General features: G+C 39.6%; 2 protein-coding genes across 2 annotated transcripts in view; both read left to right on the plus strand.

Moving 5' to 3' along the window:
- draxina (dorsal inhibitory axon guidance protein a) overlaps positions 1 to 17352 on the plus strand; it is a 47081-nt gene extending 29729 nt beyond the window's left edge. The window contains exons 3-7 of the mRNA XM_057845009.1: positions 5424 to 5843; positions 11448 to 11732; positions 11804 to 11896; positions 15772 to 15861; positions 15935 to 17352. Coding sequence (XP_057700992.1) covers positions 5447 to 5843; positions 11448 to 11732; positions 11804 to 11896; positions 15772 to 15861; positions 15935 to 16047 — 978 coding nt within the window. The 5' untranslated portion in view covers positions 5424 to 5446 and the 3' untranslated portion in view covers positions 16048 to 17352. The remainder of the gene's footprint in view (positions 1 to 5423; positions 5844 to 11447; positions 11733 to 11803; positions 11897 to 15771; positions 15862 to 15934) is intronic.
- LOC130921299 (uncharacterized) overlaps positions 1 to 23516 on the plus strand; it is a 209289-nt gene that overhangs the window by 165335 nt on the left and 20438 nt on the right. The window lies entirely within an intron of this gene.

The following is a 23516-nucleotide window of genomic DNA, read 5'->3' on the forward strand; positions in this document are numbered from 1 at the left end:
ACTTGGTACCAGCTAAATATTATTCAAAAAATAACGATGGTGGAAGAAAGGGAAGTCACAAACATCTTGAATTTGAAACTATGTCGTACTACGTCGTATGTTGTCGGCGATTAGCCTCGCAATGATCTTAATTGTGGTTATTTGTCAGCCCAAAACCCTCTAAGTATATCTTAAATGCATCTTACCGGATATAAAATGACTACTACATAGTCTGTGGTGATTTTTTGGTGCCCAGTTTTCACGTCGAATTGCAGCCGTCCATTTCGCTCTCTTTGGATCCCTCGGAATACGGTAAAACTTCAAGTCTCTCCTTCCATCTTCTCTGTTGGTGCAACCAACAGCCACACACGCCTTCACCATTTTGATTATTAATGTTAAGGAGCAGAAAAACACGCCGTAAATAGGAGAAATGTACGTAGCCGTAACAGGTTAACACTATGTTTTGACGGACAAGTGGGCGGTACCATTCAGGAGAGCGGAGTTGTGACTTCACGTGGGTAGGGTCTATACGCAGCTGCTTTGGGCCACCACTAGGGGGCCCCCAATCTGGCAACCTCATTTTATACGTTGTTAATAGAGCATCGTGAATAATGTGGATCGCATTGCCGTTTATCTATGCAAACATGAATTTTCTTGTCATTACAATCTGGCAACCTGGGGAGTGACGTTGAATCTGCTTTGCCATGATTGGTGCTCAAACCTGTTTGGAAAATAGATGCAAGAATATGTCGAAGACAATTTATCCTCCTGGAGCAGAGAAACGAAAGAAGAAGAAAATCAGAGAAGAAAAGAAATAACAGCATCAAGGTAATAATACAATTACTTTGGATGGTTTAAAGGAGCTGTTGAGAAGTATCTTGGAATTGGAGGTGGAGTGCCGTCCTCTTCACAAGATGATGACTTCCCCAAATGTACAATTCAAGGTAATGCTTGGCAATGTCGTGTACATAGTTATGAGATTCAGAATCAAGAAAGATGCACATAAAGTTACAATTTTAATACATTTTTACAAAAATATTGGCCCCTTGGCATTATTTTGCTTAGGGCCCCCAAATGCCCTGGGCCGGCCCTGGTCTCATCTGAACACATGACTTTCTCCCATGAACCCCTACATTATTCAGATGGTCCCTGGCAAACTTCAGACAGGCCTTCACATGTACTGGCTCCAACATTTCACTTTAGTGTTCTACTGACAATAGCCTTTGAAACTGTGCATCCAGCTCTCTTCAGGTCATTGACCAGCTCCTGCCGTGTATTTCTAGGCTGAGCCCTCACTTGAGTGATGCCCCACGAGGAGAGATTTCGCATGGAGCCCCAGTCCGAGATAGATTATCAGTCATGTTTAGCCTTTTCTATTTTCTAACAATTGCTGCAACTGTTGATTTATTCTCACCAAGCTGCTTTCCAGTTGTCCCATAGCCTTTTCCAGCTTTGCGGAGCTCAACAATTTTTTTTATCTGGTGTCTTTCGAAAGCTCTCTGGTCTTGTCCATGGTAGCAGTTGGATTATGACAGACTGTGGGGTGCACAGGTGACAATATTGAGCTGAAACGGGTGGTGGGTGGGTGGTTACTCATGGGTTAAAGGTGGACTTTTTTAAGGTAGACTGACAACTCTTTGAGTGTCATAATTTTTGCTGATTCTCATAGGTACAAATACTTCTGAAACCCCAGTAAATGACAAATAAATAATTGAAAACTCATACAATGTGAGTTCCAGAATTTTTTGACCCCAAACTTTTGAACCGTAGTGTATCATATGGGTTTTTTCATTATGTACAATCCGATTCAAAAGTTTGGGGTCAAAGTGACCCCAAACCTTTGAAGGGTAGTGAAGTTCCGGTCCGAGACCTCCAATTTGGCCAAATTTCAAAATTGTCCAATATGCATGTGTGGTACATCGTTGGAAAGATTAAAATCTCAATTTTCTGGGGGGAAAAAATTTTGAACTGGAAGGATTTTTTTTTTTTTTTTCTAAACAGCAAAACCCTATGTGGAGGTGAGAGCACACAAGAGCAGAATTACAGACGACATGACTTTAACGAGATATTATCGCGTACTTACCTTGTTTCGATTCAAAAACTCCATGTAGCATGTATCACCGAGTGTCAAGACACAGCTGTGAATGGCCACAGCTGGATTTTGGGGGGATTTTATGGGTGAAACATGGTAATATAACAAAGGTTGCGATGCAGAAATCGCAGACATCAAGGAGTGGTCGAGATTTTCTTTTTCATATATTTACCCTTTAAAATTTTTTTTTTTTTTTTTTTCAATTTAAAAAGAAAAAATACAATTGGAGCGATAGTTAAGAGGTAGATATCCGTGACTTTTTTACAGACGTACAGATTTTTTTCTTTGTGACGTCATTTGTTTAAAAGTTTAAAACATGTGAGTGAATAATTTTTTTAAGTTGTTTTTTTTTTTTAAACGAAATATTAGACATAAATTAATGATTGTAAGCTAAAAATGACAGACATTTTGAATTATAAATAAAATTAATTACCTTTGTTTTATGGCTGGGTTTTAACAAAAGCGGTTGCGCGAAGTCTGTAAACGGGGGTTTCCAGGGTAAAATGGACAAATTTTTTAAAATAGTTCGGGGGCTTAATGCGCCATGAATCTGCTATGGCAGCATATGGACATATTGTTCTATTAAACACACCAGTTGTTTTGGCTTAAAATACAGCATTTTCATTTAAGGAGGCGTGCAAACCGCTTTTTCAGTCTTGTCTGTGTTTTCCGCCATATATATGTATGTATATATGAGTTGCCACAGCAACTGTTTAACATATTAAACGATGATTGACGCATAATGCGCTTTGAAGCTTCGGCTCCTAGGCAACTGTCACCCATCGTTAACTTTAATAAGCAACTCTAGTGCACTGCCTGGCCAACAAAGAGCAGCAGGAGGGAGAGTGAGAGTACGCGATCAGCTCGGGATTTCTTTTTCTTTTTCTTTTTAATTTTAATTGAAAAAAAAAAAACGGTGATGGACTGAGGGCGCAAAGTTTGAAGCGCGAAGTAGCGAGGCATCACTGAATACCCACCTGGACGCTACGAAATGTATGTAAAAAAAAAAAAAAGTCTTTTAAAAAGCTTTTAAGAGGACGCTCGCCGTTAGCATTAGCCTATTGCTAATGTGAATGCTATGCTAACGATATGAGTTACATTTAGTGTTTGTATATGCTGTTATATCATCCCTACCAATGTTGAGATCAAACCTACGCCCTTGTGGACAATTTTTTTGGTGACTACGCAACATTTTTAGGAGATCGGAATCAGGTACAAAGAAAAAAAATAAGATGGACGAGGATATTGTCAAAAGATATTTGAGATAAAAGTTTTGTAATTAATTATTTAATAAGTTAATACATTGCTTAGGTATCAGATCGGTACTCGGTATCGGCTGATCGTGACAATCATGTGACTTGGACTTGTGTGCAAAAATATGTGATCGGTACAATTGTAAAACATGACTTTTCAAATGTAATAAATAAGTATGTAAATGGACACCAAGAACTCGATTTAGCTTATATGAGCTTACATTTACTCGTGTTTGTTTGTTTTTTGTTTTTTTGTTTATTTTTTTCCTCAACGCTAAAAGCCAGCTTCTGTAAATGTTCAACAAAATGCACAGCCTCTTTTTTCCTGGACGGCACTGTTGCTCATGCATTTCCATGTATTTTGAGCGGCTTCCTTCTGTGAATTCTAAACATCTCCGAGGAAGTAAACACTTAGGATGAAATTGCACTTCACGCCGAATGGATTAAAGGGAAAATGGAGCGCCTTTTCCTTCGGGACAAAGCAACGCAGACACACCACGGGCCATTCCGCGTCCGTCACACCTCACTGAAGTGTTGACTCTCGTAATGAAAGCCCGGAAAGGATGCCGGCCACTCCGTGTCATTTGGCCGGGAGGGCGTAAGTGAGAATCGCCTTGCCTGAGTCCACTAGAGATAAATGGTCTCGCACGCCAAAAGCTGCAGGATGGGGAATGACAAATGCTTGAGACTTTGTGTTTTCTACCATCAAAAACTGAGATTTAAAGCTGGGATTTTTAATGTGTCTGGAGATTTATCCTCCAAAGTGCCAGCTATCCAGCAAAGCTGGTGAAGAATTGCTCTCATAAAATATGTTTGAAAGTTTTCAGAAAACAAGAGAAAACTAACACACCGTTGTAAAAAATGACCAAAAGTTATTTAAATTTGATATTTTATCATTTTGAATACTGATTGACAGTACTGGGAATAAAGCAGACGCTTTGAGGGTGACGGTAGGAGTAGGGGGACGAGGCTACCTGAATGCACCCCCTGGATAGATGTGATGGAAGTGATTGTGATTGGCTGAGGGTTAGAGTCATGTGTCATGGTAAGCCAATCCGAGCCAGTGTTTTCACACACAAACCAGAACAGCGCATGCGGCAAACACATGCAAAACAGATGCAGAGGAATATGATGGCAGAGCATTAAGAGGAAAATTTGTCCTTTACGAGGCGGAGATATAAACACAATTTCAAGTTGGTCAAAATTAAAGGAAAGTTTGTGCATGTAAAGTGTAATTTATGTCCCGGGGCAAAGCTTTTGTCGACATCTGTGGTGAGCAACTCACTTTATATTGTTTTGCTATTGATTTTTTGTTAACAAAATACTATAAGTACAGTAGGCTATGTCTACTTGACCAGTTGTCTCAGGTTGTGAGAGTTATATTTAATTTATTAAACACACTTTCTATCGTTTACAGCTGATTGTTATTTTATTATATTCTTTACTGTTTATTTTTGTTGCACTTCAAGTGTAGGATAAATCTGTTGCTGGTGAGGTGCAATAAATATTACAAAGTTCTATACCACAACTACCTGAACTGACTCGAATACTGCTCAGAAAATTTCAAATTCTTTGACATACAACAACTTCTTTTTAAAGAAACAGAAATAGTTGCTTTCCCTGGTAGCTAGTTACTTTTACTACAGAGTAATTCAGTTACTAACTCAGTTACGTTTTGGAAGAAGTAGTGAGTAACTATAACTAATTACTTTTTTAAATTAACGTGCCCAATACTGTTGATTGATAAAGAAAAAAAATAATGACAACGAGATTAAAGTCGTACTGTTTATACGAGGAAAAAAAGTTGTTGTTTTTTCCAACTCTCATCTCGTCTCATCCAGTCTTTCCTGTTCAGTTTGCTTTTGCTGCTCGTTTTGTGACATATCGACAGTGCTGTCATGCTCATTAATGTTCCTCTTGGGTTCAAATTGAAAGGGTTGAACAAATGCCGTGTTTATGTCGCTAGAATCATACTCTGGAAGCCCGGCAGCATAACCACATGACGTCACCGCCCTGCGACGTCAACAACAATGGGAAACTACTAAAAACTAATTTTACAAATTGTATAAAAACGAAAACTGTTTTCCTTCTGTTGGCAGGTTGGCATTAAGCTCTTGATACGATGTCGCCCTCATCGTTGGCGACGCTGGCTTTTCTTTTGGCGCTTTTGTCCATTTCCCTCGCCGCCGACCATCGCGGCAAGAGGCGGCGAGACTCAGGAGGACGCTCGCAGCACCCTCTACGGGCCGCCACCGGCTACGGCGACTCCAGGGCGACACGGAGGGGCCGGAACGGCGGTCACGTGTCCCGCGGGCCGGCGCGCCGTTCGGGTCGTCCCGAGGACGACGGCGCGGGCTGGGGTCGGCGGCCGGCGTGGGCTGAGGCAGGACCGCCGGGTGGAGCCGGACTGAGAGACAACCGCTTGATGGGGACCCGCAAGGGAAGAGGATATGGACATGGCGACCATTCGCAGATTAGGAGACATGGAGGGAGACGGGACAAGGGACGGCACGGACGAGGTGAGCAAAATTCACAATATCTTCATCATACTACAACAACAATAAAACACGAGACCGATAAAAACCATCACAATGAAACGTGTTTTGTTTTGAGATATGTTCTTTATGCGACAAAAAAAAATCTTACAGTAATAAAGCATTATGGGATTTTTTGTTAAAGAAAATAGTATTGAGAATATTAAAATTAAATATGATGAGAACAAAGATGTTGTTTTTATGAGAATTAGGCTGAATTTGTTTTTAGGTTTGTCAGTTTTTAACAGTTTTTGACAAACATGGTTCCTCTTTTTTTTTTTTTTACCCTTGTGTTAGGGTTAATATTAAAATTAAATATGATGAGAACAAAGATGTTTTTATATGAAAATTAGGCTGAATTTGTTTTTAGGTTTGTCAGTTTTTAATAAAAAGTTTTTGACAAACATGGTTCCTTTCTTTTTTTTTTTAACCCTTGTGTTAGGGTTAGTTAGGTTAGGGTTAGGTCACGAAACGTTTCGGCCTTCTATTAAAGGTTAGGGTTTGTGTTGAAGTTAGGGTTTAAGGGTTTAGGTTAGGGTTTAACCGCTGAAAAGGCGCGGCGACCTGTGTGTTGAACGCATGCATCCAGTTGATGGGGTTTGTTGGTCGGGAAAGAACCCACTGGAGTGAGATGGAAGTGAGGACGGCCGGAACGCCGTTACGTGAAATAGGAGAACCTGCGTTGAGCAAGCAGTGATCCTGTGATGTAATCCAAGCAGAGCGGCTGGCATATAGGCCCCACCCACGTGAAGTCACAACTCCGCTCTCCTGAATGGTACCGCCCAATTGTCCGTCAAAACATAGTGTTAACCTGTTACGGCTACGTACATTCCTCCTATTTACGGCGTGTTTTTCTGCTCCTTAACATTAATAATCAAAATGGTGAAGGCGTGTGTGGCTGTTGGTTGCACTAACAGAGAAGATGGAAGGAGAGACTTGAAGTTTTACTGTATTCCGAGGGATCCAAAGAGGAGAGCGAAATGGACGGCTGCAATTCGACATGAAAACTGGGCACCAAAAAATCACCACAGACTATGTAGTAGTCATTTTATATCCGATAAGATGCATTTAAGATATACTTAGAGGGTTTTGGGCTGACAAATAACCACAATTAAGATCATTGCTAGGCTAATCGCCGACAACATACACGTATGTATGTAGTGAGAGTGCTATCGCTAAACCATATAAACATAAAAAGCCCTAACTGCATTGACAAATGACATGAAATAAATTAGACTTGACAGTGGATGTTAGCTAGAATAAAAGATTTTGAATTGAACATTTCGTAACTCACCTTTCCGAGCACAAGATAGATTCCTGCCGAATTTTCGTGGACGAGGACCTGTTTCACCCAACCAGCAACGAAGTATTTGTAAGCCTCCAAGCTCTTGAAGTTTTTCAAATTTTCGTGAGAATAGGATGATTTTGTGTGGACAAGATAGTTGTAAATATCAGCGTAGCAGATGTCAGGCAGACAGGGCGAAGACAGTGGGTCGAAAAACATCGATTTGGGCATCAAATATGGATCTGGCGACTGTATAGAACAAAGCTTTTCCACATAACGCCTTTTATGCAACACATCCAGTGAGTTTACGGCATCCGAAAGCACCGGGTCTTCCATGAAATGCATTTTAAATTCCTCGATCAATTGAAACCAATGCTAATACAGAGACAAAATGATGGACAAGGGGGCGGAACCATACAGCGAGCACGTGGTTTTGTGACGTCGGTGGGTAGGGTCTATAACTCATTTTCTCTCAGAGGGGTGTGGAAGGCGGATGACGAAGCTTGATCTGATTGGTCGTTGAAAGCAGTGGGCGCGGCTGGACCCTTCTCTTTACAGGTGCTATAGACCCCAATCACCAACGTCACACAATGACGTGTCGCTGTATTGTGCCGCCATATTGTCCGTCATTGTGTGTCCGTATTCTCAATGGTCTCAATTTATCGTGCAATTTATAGTGCAATTCATGGAAGCCCTGGTGCTTTCAGACGCTGTAAACTCATTGGATGTGTTGCATAAAAGGCGTTATGTGGAAAAGCTTCGGTCGATCCATTCGCCAGATCCATATTTGATGCCTAAATCGATATTTTTCGGACTGCTGTCTTCGCCGTCTCTGCCTGACATCTGCTACCCTGATATCTACAACTATCTTGTCCACAGAAACTCAGCCTATTCTCACGAATCTTTGAAAAACTTTAAGAGCAGCACTCTAAGCAGCCCGTGTGACCCTTTACTTCCCAATTTTCTAAAATGGTGACAATCAATTAAAAAAAAAAGTTGACTGCGATGGCCGACGCTCCAAGGATAGGTGGATATTGGACTATTTCTTCAATAAAATACGCAAAAACTGTGTCTGCCTCATTTGCAAAGAGACAGTCGCTGTTTTCAAAGAGTTCGATTTGACGCGATATTACCAAACAAGACACGCTGACGTGTACGACAACATTACAGGGAAGATACGCAGCGAGAAATTATAGCAACTTGAAGCTAGTTTCATTTCACAGCAGCAGTATTTCGAAAGAGTCCGAGTGTTGAAAGAGAACGCCACAAAGGCGAGATTGTTGAAATTATGAATTTTTAAAAAATAATAATAAAGTAAAAGTGACACACAGAAGGGCTTGCTAAAATTTGTTCAAATTAGGGCTGTCAAAATTATCGCGTTAACGGGCGTTAATTAATTTTTTAAATTAATCACGTTAAAATATTTGACGCAATTAACGCAGATGGCCCGCTCAGACAGATTTTAATGTCAGTGCAGTGAAACGCTCACTTGTTGTGTCTATGGAGTTTTGCCGCCCTCTGCTGGCGCTTGGGTGCGACTGATTTTATAGGCTTCAGCTCCCATCAGCATTGTGTAATTATTGACATCAATGGCGGGCTACTAGTTTATTTTTTGATTGAAAATTTTACAAATCTTATTAAAATGAAAACATTAAGAGGGCTTTTAAATATAAAATTTCTATAACTTGTACTAACAATTTTTTAAGAAATACGAGTCTTTCTATCCATGGATCGCTTTAACAGAATGTTAATAATTTTATTGCCATCTTGTTGATTTATTGTTATAATAAACAAATACAGTCCTTATGTACCGTATGTTGAATGTATATATCCATCTTGTGCCTTATCTTTCCATTCCAACAATAATTTACAGAAAAATATGGCATATTTTATAGATGGTTTGAATTGCGATTAATTGCGATTAATTACGATTAATTAATTTTTAAGCTGTAATTAACTCGATTAAAAATTTTAATTGTTTGACAGCCCTAGTTCAAATATATTGTTCTATGTAAATCAGCCAAGGTAGCCCCCTGCATTTTTACCACACCAAATCTGGCCCCCTTTGCAAAAGGTTTGGACACACCTGTTTAACTGATGATCCGTAGACGAGGCCAGCTTCTTTCACTTGGTACCAGCTAAATATTATTCAAAATGTAATGATGGTGGAAGAAATAAGCATCTTGAATTTGAAACTGTATGTTGTCGGCGATTAGCCTCTCAATGATCTTAATTGTGGTTGTCAGCCCAAAACCCTCTAAATATATATTAAATGCATCTTACCAGGTGTAAAATGACTACTACATAGTCTGTGGTGATCGTTTGGTGCCCAGTTTTCTCGTCGAATTGCAGCAGTCCATCTCGCTCTCCTCTTCGGGTCTCTCGGAATACGGTAGAACTTCCAAGTCCATCTGCCTCACACGCCTTCACCATTTTGATGATTAATGTTAATGAGCAGAAAAACGCCGCAATAGGGGGCATGTACGTAGCGGTAATGTGTAAACACGACGAGCTGACGGACAATATGGCGGCTCCAGTCAGGGGGGGCGGAGTTGTGACGTCATGTGATTGGGGTCTATATTAGATATGTGCCGGCTACCGGTTTCACAGTTTACCGTGGTGTGAAAATGTCGCGGTTTCAAAACCACTAAAATTTTCTGTCATAGCTTAGTACGGTATTCGCTATTTTTCATGTGCCAAAATGCAGCCGAAGTGGCTTGGTGCGGCAGCGCTCACCCTTCCCCTGTTTGTTGCCGTGAGTGTCAGTGACGCTATTCTGCTAAACAGCCAGCAAACCCCAAAACACACCCTCCAAACACAAGGCGTACTTTTCTTCAATTTATTGAGCTCTCAAATCGTGGTGAAATATACAAATGAAAACATTTAAAACGTTGTACATTTCGATTTTTCCACGTGTGATTAGGTTCAACAGGATAGCAGTAGCACCATTAAAAAGTTCGCCAAAAACAAAACACACATTTTCCTTTCAAATTCAATATACCAACTAACTAAAACTTACAAAGACGAATGTTAGGCTAGGCTAAGCTGGGAGAGCAGCTTCGTCGAGGTTTTATGTCTCACAGCCGCTGAGTGAGAAACAAGCTTGAATGAAGGGGGGAAGAAAAAGGATCGCGTCAAAGATCGCTATTAGAGAAAGGAGGTCTCACTCCTCACTTTTTTTTTTTTTTTAGATGAAACCTTTCCTCAACAATATTTACATTTTACCTAATTTATAAAACTAACTTATACATTTTTAACTAACTTATTAACTTATGAATTGTATGTTCTTTTTAACACAAAGGCATGGCATCATATAGACCAGAGTTGACACAGTGGCTGAAAATGGCGAAACTTCACTTGAGCTCCCCCCCTCAAAAAAAGTCATACAGTATATATTTTTATTGAGAAGTGTTTTAACTTTTTTGTAGCAATTTTTTTTTGTTCTTACTCTAATATTGAGCAACTTGAGCTGTGGCTGTGGCTATAGTCTAGGTTCTATTTATTTAATTTTATATAAAATATTTATTTTTTGTTAATTTATCTATTTTCACATTATATTCATGTTCCAATTTGCAAATATGTTTTGAAAAAAAAATCCTGCTCAATGGAAAAAAAAATTATTTTTTCTTTTTAAAAACCCATACATCTCAAAATTTTGGAGCTATAATTGCAACACCGTGATACCGTGAAACCGCGGTATTTTTGCTCACGGTTATCGTACCGTCAAAATCTCATACCGGCACATGCCTAGTCTATATGGAGTTTGTCACTTTTTTTGCTCACGACTGCCACCACTGGCTTAAAGCGTAACTGCAGCCAGTGTCCAGCTTTTGCGTACTTGTAAAAGCACAAACAGAAAGCAACGAGTGTTTGGCCCATCAAATCAGCACCAGAAACGTAAAAACAGCAAACAAGGTTGTTAACAGTTAGTAGCAAGTCTTAAGTGGGTTAGAAAAGTGTTTATGCCAAGCGGGGACTAGGCAAAGGCTCAGTGTTTGACCCGAACACTCTCTATTGAAGGGCTTTTATGGGCAGTCTAAGTTCAAATATCAGGACTCTATGTACTCATCAGGGCACTGGTGGAGCATACATGTAGGAAAGTATTTTATATTCACATTAAAATTCCGTATAGTACCTTTAACATTCATTCAAACTAAACTATGTAATTTCTGGAGAAATTACAATGGGAGCTTTGCTGTGTTGGTTGGTTGGTATAACACGTCACTTCCTGTTGATATTGTGTCACTTCCTATTGATTTGGGGCATAAAAAAGCAAAAACATGAGTCTTTTTTTGTACCTTTAGGTTTTTTCGCAGGCGTCATCCCGGATGATCCCCCGCCTCCGTCCTCCTCTGCCTCACTGGGAGACGGCTCCTCCCCCAACTTCACCACCTTCGGCTCCGGGTCCTCCTCCATGGTCGCCTTGGTGACCGACGATCACTCCCCTACGCTTCCTCCGTCTACCACCCGACCCCAGCGAGCGAAGGGGCAAGGCGAGGTGCTGCCCACCCTGGACATGGCACTCTTCGACTGGACCGACTATGAAGACATAAAGCCTGTGGATGGGTGGCCTTCCTCCCGGAAAAAAGGTGTCCGCCTCCTAAAACGGTGGCTCCTATTTTTAGATTTTGGCCTAATTTTGTCGTTTTCACCTAATTAGAAAAAATGCGAAGTAAAAACCTGAGCAGCGGGAACGCGACCAATGATGCGGACGACGTTGAACCGTGTGACCACCACCTGGACTGCCTACCCGGTCGGTAGACATCGATTTTTAACCCACTTACCGCCATTGACGGGGATGGACGTTAGATTTGGGACAAAATATTGTTTAGCAATATATCGCGATTAGGGCTGTCAAAATTATCACGTTAACGGGCAGTAATTAATTTTTTAATGAATCACGTTAAAATATTTGACGCAATTAACGCCAATGCCTCGCTCAGACAGATTTAAATGACAGTACAGTGAAATGCCCACATGTTAATTGTGTTTTATGGAGTTTTGCCGCCCTCTGCTGGCGCTTGGGTGCGACTGATTTTATAGGCTTGAGCACCCATGAGCATTGTGTAAGTAATTATTGACATCAACAATGGCGGGTTACTAGTTTATTTTTTGATTGAAATTTTTACAAATTTTATTAAAACGAAAACATTAAGAGGGGTTTTAGTATAAAATTTCTATAACTTCTACTAACATTTATCTTTTAAGAACTACAAGTCTTTCTATCCATGGATCGCTTAAACAGAATGTTAATGAGGTTAATGCCATCTTGTTGATTTATCGTTATAATAAACAAATACAGTCCCTATGTACCGTATGTTGAATGTATATATCCATCTTGTGTCTTATCTTTCCATTCCAACAATAATTTACAGAAAAATATGGCATATTTAATAGATGGTTTGAATTGCGATTAATTGCGATTAATTACGATTAATTAATTTTTAAGCTGTAATTAACTCGATTAAAAATTTTAATCGTTTGACAGCCCTAATCGCGATACAAGATGTCATGATACGCATAAAAAGGATTGTGATATATAGAGTCGATGCATTGCCAAATGATTTGAGCTAAATAATGAATAATTGAATCAAATTGCTTTACTAGCTCAGCTACTTTACCATGAGTATCCAACAGCCATTTTTGTGGTGCTCATGAGGCAGGGAGGATCAATTCGCACTTATAAAATGTTAGCAGAAGAACCGGAAGAACTTCCATCCACTTGACAAACAACGAAAAGTAAGAGCAAGTCATTAAATCATCAGGTCATTCAAATTCACGTTTTCAAAGCAAAACTAAAATATTCACATAACAACAAACTCAATAGCAGGGTGGGGGGGGTGGATACACCTCCATCCCAAGGGGCTGTCTCTGGCTCCGCCCGCCTCTTCGGGCTGCCGCTGCCCTTCTATCGGTGGTGTCATCGGCGGGCCCGCCTGGGACCCGAGAGATCTGCGGTAGCACTTGTTATCCCCTGCTCTGGGGGTGGTTGTCCCATGGTCTCCAGCATATGGTGTGGTGCCCGTTCGTGGGTATGGGGTGGATGCCCAGGGTAGGGGGTTGGCAGCACTGGGGGTATTCTGAGATGGGAGGTGGTCAGGGCCCTGGGTCACTGACCGTATGCCGGTGGGTTGGCAGGGTGTCACCCACTTTGGGTGGAGACCCTGTCCTGCCCTGGGCCGAGTGCAGGGGTCCCCAACCTTTTTTGCACCACAGACCGGTGTGATTTGGGTCTTTTTTTCACAGACCATTGTTCTGTCACATTTTCCACCTTTATAAAATTTTGCTCCCAAAGCTTTTGTGGTGGTGAAAAAAGCCCTCTTTTATATTCAGTTGGACTCTCAATGTTATCCAACGGTGCTAAAAAAAACTATTTACATCATAAACATACATGTGCAACACAAAAATGGCGTAAATTAATGCTTAACGACATGGCGAAGTCGTCAAGTGAGAGAGGTGCGTGTAGTTGTTGTGTGCAGCTAACATGGCAAACTTAAGTTAATATTCCTTTCTTTAAAGAAAATTTGTAGTGTGCACTTTGGAATCGCTGCATTCGCGGCCATTTTTAACGTTACGCACTTGCCAAATTTGTCAGAACACCGGCAATGCACGGCAGGAAAATACAGCAAATATAAAATAACATTTGTTCTTAGCCCCGTCGTGTTAAGTGCAGGGAAAATACAGTGCCCTCCATAATTATTGGCACCCCTGAAAAATATGTGTTTTTTTAGCTTCTAATATATATTTGTTATTCGAATAATATGGGACTCTAATGGAAAAAAAGAGAAAAATCCAACCTGCAATACAAGCGCATTCATTCAGTGGGGAAAAAATCCCACATAAAGAAAAAATTATTTGACATCAAATAATGTGTGTCACAATTATTAGCACCCCTGGTGTTAATACTTTGTACAACCCCCTTTTGCCAACAAAACAAGGTTTGGGGACTGAGATGGCCATGGGAGGAGCTTGATTTTGTGTCTGGTGAACCATTTCTGTGTAAATTTGGCCATATGTTTAGGGTCATTGTCTTGCTGAAATACCCAGTGACAACCCATCTTCAGCTTTTGGGCAGAGGGCAACAGATTTTGACTTAAAATGTCCTGGTATTTCAAAGCATTCATGATGCCATGCACCCTAACAAGGTTCCCAGGGCCTTTGGAAGCAAAACAGCCCTACAGCATCACTGACCCACCCCCATACTTCGCAGTGGGTATGAGGTGCTTTTCAGCATGCGCATCTTTCGTGGCACGCCAGACCCACTTAGAGTGTTTGTTGCCAAAAAGCTCAATCTTGGTCTCACACAAAAATACACACGGTCCCAGGGTCTGGCGTGCCACGAAAGATGCGCATGGCCATCTCAGTCCCCAGACCTTGTTTTGTTGGCAAAAGGGAGTTGTACAAAGTATTAACACCAGGGGTGCTAATAATTGTGACACACATTATTTGATGTCAAATAATTTTTTCTTTATGTGGGATTCATTCCCCACTAAATGAATGCACTTGTAATGAAGGTTGGATTTTTCTCTTTTTTTCCATTAAGGTCCCATATTATTTGAATTAAAAGAAAATTTTTAGAAGCTAAAAAACACATCTTTTTCAGGGGTGCCAATAATTATGGAGGGCACTGTTCAACTCACCCGCTGAATCAGTGGGAGGCCTGAGCTTGTTTCGTTGAGACGAGATGGTCCTGAGATGGGAGAGTGAGAGAAGACCGCTTCACAAAGATACGATACGAAATTGTAGCACAGTTTTCAGTGCTCTCCTACCGATGTCAGGATATTCCAAAATGACTTTTATCCAGAACCTGGGCAGAGTTGTTGTCTCAAATATACGTTTAAGGTCGCCGTGATTCGCAATCTCTACAAGCTGATATTCCTGTTGCACAGACATGCTCGAATCACTCGGTTTATTCACATACTGGTCACGAATCCACTCCTTGGCAGTTCGTGGGTCTTTAGTGATTGGGGAGTAGCATAGATTTTGTTTTCTTAGAGGTTGTAGGCTCCTCTTCTGGCTCGTCAGGTGCCCCTTTCCCCGTAAAAAATCTGTCCAAAGACGTCTGACGTCCGACTTTTAAAAATTAATTACCGCCCATTAACGCGTTAATTTTGACAGCCCTATAAAAAACACAACAAAAAGTAAATGTTTACGTTATCTTCCATTTTAATATAAATCCTATGTTCTTAAGTAGTTAAAAATTAAGATTTGGCATTTATTATGTGAGGAAATAAGGGAAAATAAAAATTAGGAGATGGAGGTTGGGGTTATAGCTGTTTTTGTTAACTTTTATTTTGCAAATCATTGAAAAAATACAATTTTGAATGAAAATCAGTTTTGTATGTGTTTTAGAAATAACTGACCAAAACAGTTTTCTTTGCATTTCAGTAGTTTTGACAAAATAAATTGTCAATTTTTTGTCAAATTTAAAAAATATATAAAATTTCTTGCTCCGTGGCGACCTTCACAGAGTTCCAGCAAGAAATTCTAACCACTTGCAACCCCTGCATCCAATCCATGTTGGCTAGGAAGCCTCTCCCAGCCCCAAATGGATTAGACGTCTATCCCCGTCAATGGTTGCAAATGCGTCAGAATCCTGATTTTTTTTTTAAATTTCCCTTTCTGAAGGTTCTTGCTGTGACCTGAGGCAACACGAATGCAAAGCTCACAACCGAGGCCTCAACAACAAGTGCTACGACGACTGCATGTGCGAGGAAGGTCAGAACGTCATTCTTCACCGCACCTTCTTCACAATATCCCCAAAAATTACTTTTAAAAAATTCTCACTCAGGCTTCCGATGCTACGCCAAATTCCACCGCAAGCGGCGCGTGACGAGGAGGCGCGGCCGCTGCGTGGCGCCCGACTCCGTCAGCAGTGACCATGGCGGCTTCATCACCGTTTGAAGGCGGCGACAGTAGAGTTGAAGTAAACAGGCGGACATTTTGAAGCACAAATGATGAACCCATTAAGCCTAACCCAACCCGAACCTCCAACCTTAACCCTTTCATGCACGTATTATGACCCATTTAACTGGAAAATGCAATTTCCAGTGAAATTACATTTACAAGGGTCACTACTATTAATTTCGTGGCATTTTAGTATCACTTTCTCATTAACTCATTGGCTGCCATTGACTGCACTAGACGTCCAATTCATTTTCACTGGAAGAAGTGAATGAACGAACTGGCATGTAATTACTTAATTTCAGGTCTCTTCCTTGTTTATTTTAGAGTACTTGGGGCCACTTACTGTTGATTTTGGGTCAGATCCTATACATTTTGGGGCATTCTGGGGTTACTTCCTGTACATTTTGGATCTTTTCTTGTTAATTTTTAGGCATTTATGGGTCACTTCATGTAGATTTTGTGGCTTTTTCAAGTTACTTTTGGTGCCAGATCATTTTTCCCCTTTGGAATTAAAGCCACACTATGTAACTTTTCATTTTTGGTCGATTTTAGCAACGCAGGTGGACAAAAGTGGTAGGGCTGCAGCTATCGATTATTTTCGTAGTCGATTAATCGATGAAGTGGTTAGTTCGAATAATCGAGTAATTGGATAAGGATCATGAACAATTAAAATACCTGAGCTGAGCCTCAAACTGTTTAAAAAAGGAAATGAGGATCTATGTACAACAAAACAATTGGCTAACTTACATAGCAAAACTCCGCTAGCTTAAATGCTATAAAATGGTAACTATTTTTTACAATGCTCTTAACAAATGGTTCACTCATATTCCCACAAAAAACGGCCAAATATACCTATAAAATAAATTACGAATGCATTTCAAAACATTATTGCAAACAAAAGCTTAGCTTACGTTGATCTTAACAGCGAGCAGTTGGACAAAAGTGGTAGGGCTGCAACTATTGATTATTTTCGTAGTTGATTAATCCATGAAGTAGTTAGTTTGAATAATCAAGTAATCGGATGAGGAACATGAACAATTAAAATACCTGAACTGAGCCTCAAACTGTTTAAAAAAGTAAATAAGGATCTATGTACAACAAAACAATTGGCTAACTTACATAGCAAAACTCCGCTAGCTTAAATGCTATAAAATGGTAACTATTTTTTACAGTGCTCTTAACAAATGGTTCACTCATATTCCCACAAAAAAACGGCTAAATATACCTATAAAATAAATTATGAATGCATTAAAAAACATTATTTCAAACAAAAACTTAGCTTACGTTGATCTTAACAGCGAGCAGTTGGACAAAAGTGGTAGGGCTGCGTCGATTAATCGATGAAGTAGTTAGTTCCAATAATCAAGTAAGCGGATAAGGAACATGAAAGATTAAAATACCTGAGCTGAGCCTCAAACGGTATGAAAAAAAAATACATGAGGATCTATGTACAACAAAACAATTGGCTAACTTACATAGCAAAAGTCCGCTAGCTTAAATGCTATAAAATGGTAACGCTTTTTTTTACAATGCTCTTAACAAATGTTTCAGACTCCCACAAAAACGGCTAATATACTTATAAAATAAATTAAGAATGCATTAAAAAAACATTATTGCAAACAAAAACTTAGCTTAAGTTGATCTTAACAGCGAGCAGTTAGATTCAGCCATTCGAAATGAGGCAGACCAGAGGGCAGTGGAGCCATCCTAATCAATAAAACTAAATGTAAACACTTTCAAAATAAACCATCACAACGCTACTTTAATTAAACGAATACTCGAAGCAACAAAATTCGAATATTTTTTTCTAATCGAATACTCGATTTAATCGATTAATCGTTGCAGCACTAAAAAGTGGTAGTGTTTTGCAGTCTGAACACCTCATGGTGAATGAAGAGAATGCTGGGATACACACATACACAAGGGTGTGGGTTTGCATAGGGACTGGAGGGACATAACACTACCAACTTTTCAGGATGCTCAAACTGTCCCAACCAACTTTAAGCAACCTTATTTCCATTACACAGGGCGATTCAAAAAGAATGTGCCAAAACCATTGCGTTATAATTGAAAAATAAATAAATAAATAAATATGGGTATGGTTTAGGGCTGCAGCTATTGATTAATTTAGTAGTCGATTAATCGATGAACTAGTTAGTTCGAATAATCGAGTAATCGGATAAGGAACATGAAAAATTAAAATATTTGAGCTGAGCCTCAAACGGTATTAAAAAAAAACCAAACAAAAAAAACAGTATCTATGTACAACAAAAGAACAATTGGCTAACTTACATAGCAAAATTCCGCTAGCTGAAATGCTATAAAATGCTAAAAAAATTTTTTACAATCCTCTTCACAAATGGTTCAGACACATATTCCCACAAAAATGGCTAAATATACCAATAAACTAAATTATGAACGCATTATAAAACATTAGCTCAAACAAAAACTTAGCTTACGTTGGTCTTAACAGGGAGCAGTTGTATTCAGCAATGTGAAATGAGGCAGACCAGTGGGCCTGTGTATCCAACCTAATCAATAAAACTAAATGCAAACACTTTCAAAATAAACTATTACAACGTCGCAGGAATTAAACGAATACTCGAAGCAATAAAATTTAATTTGAATTTTTTTTTTCTAATTGAATACTCGAGTTAATCGATTAATCGTTGCAGCACTGGTATGGGTATGGGTATGGTATGGTATGGTATGGTATGGTATGGTATGGTATGGTATGGTATGGTATGGCATGGCATGGCATGGCATGGCATGGCATGGCATGGCATGGTATGGTATGGTATGGTAATTCTATTTCAATGATTTTAAAAATTTTGGCACATTTTTTTTTAATCACTCTGTATAATGACTTCAGTTATATACAGTCATGTAAAAAAAAAAATTAGGACACCCTATGGATGCCTATGTGTTTTCTAACATATTTGGTCATATGGATATTTAATATCAATTTAAACAATCTTGAGGGATTCAAGTAATAGAACTAAACAATTAAAACTGAAAAAAAGAAAAAAAAGTCTTATAACTTTCTGTAAAAAATATTATTTTAAATAAATGCAATTCCTGTTGAGGAATAAATCAGGACACTCCCACATTCAGTCCCACTTAAAATGGCTAAAATTACACACAAGTCTATCACATCAGGTGCAAATGATCATCATTACTTAATGTTTTTAAGGATGCTTGCCTTATTTAAACCTCACAATAAGTTTGGTGTGCCCCTGACCGTTGAAGTGAGAGAAAACACCATGGTAAGTCCAAAGGAGCTGTCTGAGGCCTTAAGAAAGAAGATTGTAGACTCATATGAGTCTGGTAAGGGATTTCAAAAGATCTCAAAAGAATAAAAAATCAGCCATTCCACTGTCTGGAAAACAGTCTAAAAGTGAAAGACATTCAAAACAACTGCCAACATGCCCAGGTCTGGCCGTCCAAGCAAGTTCACCCCGAGAGTAGACCGCAAGATGCTAAAAGAAGTCTCCAAAAACCCTAAAATGTCATCACTGGACCTACAGCAGGCTCTTGTTACTGTTGATGTGCATTAGTGCATGCCTCTACAATCAGAAAGAGACTGCACAAATTTAACCTTCATGGGAAGTGTGCAAGGAGAAAACCTCTGCTCTCCAAGAAGAACATGAAGTCCAGACTGAAGTTTGCAAGAGTGAATGTAGAAAAAGACCAGGACTTCTAGAATAATATTCTTTGAACAGATTAATGTAAAATTGAATTATTTGGACACCAGAACAGAGGACATATTTGGCGTAAACCCAATACAGCATTCCAGGAAAAGAACCTCATACCAACTGTGAAGCATAGAGTTGGATGTGTCATGGTTTGGGAATGCTTTGCTGCAGAAGGACCTGGCCAGCTCACCATCATAGATTCCACCATGAATTCTTTCGTGTATCAGAGGGGGCTTGAAGAACATGTGAGATCATTTGTGAAAAAAATTAAAGCTGAAGCGAAACTGGACCCCGGCATACATACCAGTAAATACACCAAGAACTGGCTGAAAAGGAGTAAATGGAGAGTCAAAGCCTAGATGTTAATCCCATTGAGATGCTGTGTGGTGACTTGAAATGGGCTGTACATGCAAGAAACCCCTCAAACATCTCACTGTTGAAAGTATTCTGCGTTGAAGAGTGGGGCAAACTTTCTTCAGACCGATGTCAAAGACTGGTAGATGGCTACAAAAAGCGTCTCACTGAAGTTATTTCAGCCAAATTGGGTAACACTAGCTATTAGATGGTAGGGTGTACTAACTTTTTCCTCAGTTAGAATATGCATTTTTGTTGATATATTTGGTTTAATGAGTATAAGAATGTTAATTTGTGTTGTTTACCTGCAATTAAATCACTTTCTTTTCCAGAGATGAAGGTAAAATAAGATCAGACAGTGATATGCGAACATTTCTTAATATAGAACTCATTATTTAATGGGGTGTCCTAATTTTTTCACATGACTGTAAATATGTTACGTTCAGTAAACTCTTGAGAGCTGCCATTAGCAGCCCATACTGTATTGTTGCCTCTTGTATCCTGGAATTTCTTTCGAATTTTCCCCGTTGAGGCGAGTCATAACCTGAATATTCCATTTATAGAGACGTTCGTAAGTAGAGGTAGCATTGTATTTACATTTTTCTCCACTATTACACATCAGAAAAAAATAATCCAATTCCGTCCCCCCCCCCCCCAATTCAGTCAACAAGATTCTTTCCCATCAACAGAATGACAAAAGAAATCTGAATTGTGTACATTCACAAGTCTGAGTCATCCTCGGGCGCAATTTCCAGATGTTCAACGATTTTGTGTTTGAAGTGCGAAGTTTTTTTGTTGTTGTGGTATGGCAGGAAGAATTGTTAGTCTTCGTCTTTTTGCATTCATCACACGCACGCTAGCCGATATCATTCGTCTCCTACTGAATATCCGCCGCGAGGTGATTCCTAATCATGTGTAAATACAGTTTTGCTGTTTCACTCTTATTGGTATGAAAAAGTATCTGAACCTTTTGGAATTTCTCACATTTTTCCATAAAATTACCATCAAATGTGATCTGATCTTTTTCCAAATCACACAGATGAAAAAACAGTGTCTGCTTTAATTAAAACCAACCAAACATTTATATGTTTTCATATTTTACTGAGGATAGTATGCAAACAATGAAAGATTTAATATTTTGTAGCAGAAATAACTTCAACCAGATGCTTCCTGTAGCTGCAGATTAGTCTGGCACATCGATCAGGACTAATCTTGGCCCATGTCTCTCTACAAAACTGCTGTTGTTCAGTCAAATTCCTGGGATGTCTGGCATGAAAGTCATGCCACAGCATCTCAATGGGGTTCAAGTCTGGACTTTGACTTGGCCACTCCTGAACGTGTATTTATTCTTCTGAAACTGTTCTCAAGTTGATTTTCTTCTGTGTTTTGGATCATGGTCTTGTTTCAGCATCCATCCTCTTTTTAGCTTCAACTGTCTGACAGACGGCCTCATGTTTTCCTGCATCCTGATGAACTTTTGAATTCATTCTTCCATTAAGGATTGCAAGTTGTCCAGGCCCCGATGCAACAAAACAGCCCCAAATTATGACGCTCCCTCCACCATGCTTTACGGTGGGGATGAGGTGTTGATGTTGGTGAGCTGTTCCATTTTTCCTCCACACATGACGTTGTGTGTTACTACCAAACAATTCAACTTTCATCAGTCCACAATATTTTACCAAAACTTCTGTGGAGTGTCAAAGTGTCTTTTTGGGAACATTAAACGAGCAACAATGTTTTTTTTTTTTTAGACAGCAGTGGCTTCCTCCGTGGAGTCCTCCCATGAACATCATAGTTTTATATATAATTTATGTGTTCACAGAGATATTGGACCGTATCAATGATTTCTGTAAGTCTTTAGCAGACACTTAAGGGTTCTTCTTTACCTCTCTGAGTGTTCTGCGCTGAACTGTGTCATCCTTGGTGCCCCTAAGCAAAATAATGCCAAGGGGCCCATATTTTTGACCCACCATTTCCTTACAGTGTACCGTGAAACCCATAACATGGAATCCAACCCATACGTCCATATTTTGTATATTAATCAGATTTTTCGTTTCTCTGCTCCAGAAGGATAAATTCTCTTCGACATATTCGTTCATCTATTTTTCAAGCAAGTTTGAGCACCAATCATCGCAAAGCAGGTTCAACGTCACTCCTCAGGTTGCCAGATTGTAATGAGAAGAAAATGGATGTTTGCGGCAATGCGCGCCACATTATTCACGATGCTCTATTAACAACATATAAAATGAGGTTTCCAGATTGGGGGCCCCCTAGTGGTCAAGGGCCCTAGGCAGCTGCACAGTCTGCGTATAGGCTGGGCCGGCCTTGCTTGGTGGACAGCCACTCCTTGGGAGAGAAGAAACAGTGCCAAACTGTCTCCATTTGTAGACAACTTGTCTGACTTTCGATTGATGAACATCCAGACTTTTAGAGATGGTTTTGTATCCTTTCCCAATTTTATACAAATCAACAATACTTGATTGCAGGTCTTCAGACAGCTCTTTTAACCAAGCCATGATGCACATCAGACAATGCTTCTCATCAAGACATTTCTTACCAGGTGTGTGTTTTATAGTGGGCAGGGCAGTTTAAACCACTCGTCAGTGATTGGGCAAACACTTGCCTTAAAGTGTTTGGTAAAAATTGTTTTCAGTTGCTCCTTAAGGCCATGTCCACATGCAGCAGTTTTTTTTTTCTTTTTAAAAAAAAAACGAGGATTCTGCCCTAATACATCGGGGAAAAATAATTGCGTCCACACCTGCACGTTTGTGTAGAAGAAGAAAAAAACTTCCTCAGCCAACCGCTTTCATTCATTTTTAAGTACATACAAAACAGTAAAATAATTGTCCAAAATACCCATTATTCAATGAGAAGCATAACAAGAGTTTGTAAGAAAAAAAAAAAAAAATGGAAGCAAAAAAGCGCCTATTTAATGTTCTCCAAATGTAAAAATTATAAATCTTCGGTTATCAGTGTCCACATGATGGAGCCACAAACGCAGAATTCGCAAATCTTCACCTTCCCCGTCGTTTTTAAGAACCCTGGTTTAAATCTGCGTGCGCGTGTGAATGATTGGTCAAACCGTAGAAAAATATCTTCTTTTTGCCAAATACCCTGCTACGGGTGGACATGGCCTGAGTCTCCTTAAGCAGAGGATTCACTTACTTATTTTTCCCGCTTCTGTTATTGTTTGCATGCTATCCTCATTAAAATATGAAAACCTCTAAATGTTTGGGTGGTTTTTGTTAAAGCAGACACTGTTTTTACATCTGTGTGATTTTGACAAAGATCCGATCACATTTGATGGTGATTTTATGCAGAAATGTGAGAAATTCCAAAAGGTTCAGATACATTTTCACACCACTGTATTTATTTGATGTATTGTGCTTTTTATCAAGATTAAATAATTTGTTGTGT

Source organism: Corythoichthys intestinalis, chromosome 9 (genome assembly GCF_030265065.1).
Source record: "Corythoichthys intestinalis isolate RoL2023-P3 chromosome 9, ASM3026506v1, whole genome shotgun sequence".
Classification (NCBI taxonomy): domain Eukaryota; kingdom Metazoa; phylum Chordata; class Actinopteri; order Syngnathiformes; family Syngnathidae; genus Corythoichthys; species Corythoichthys intestinalis.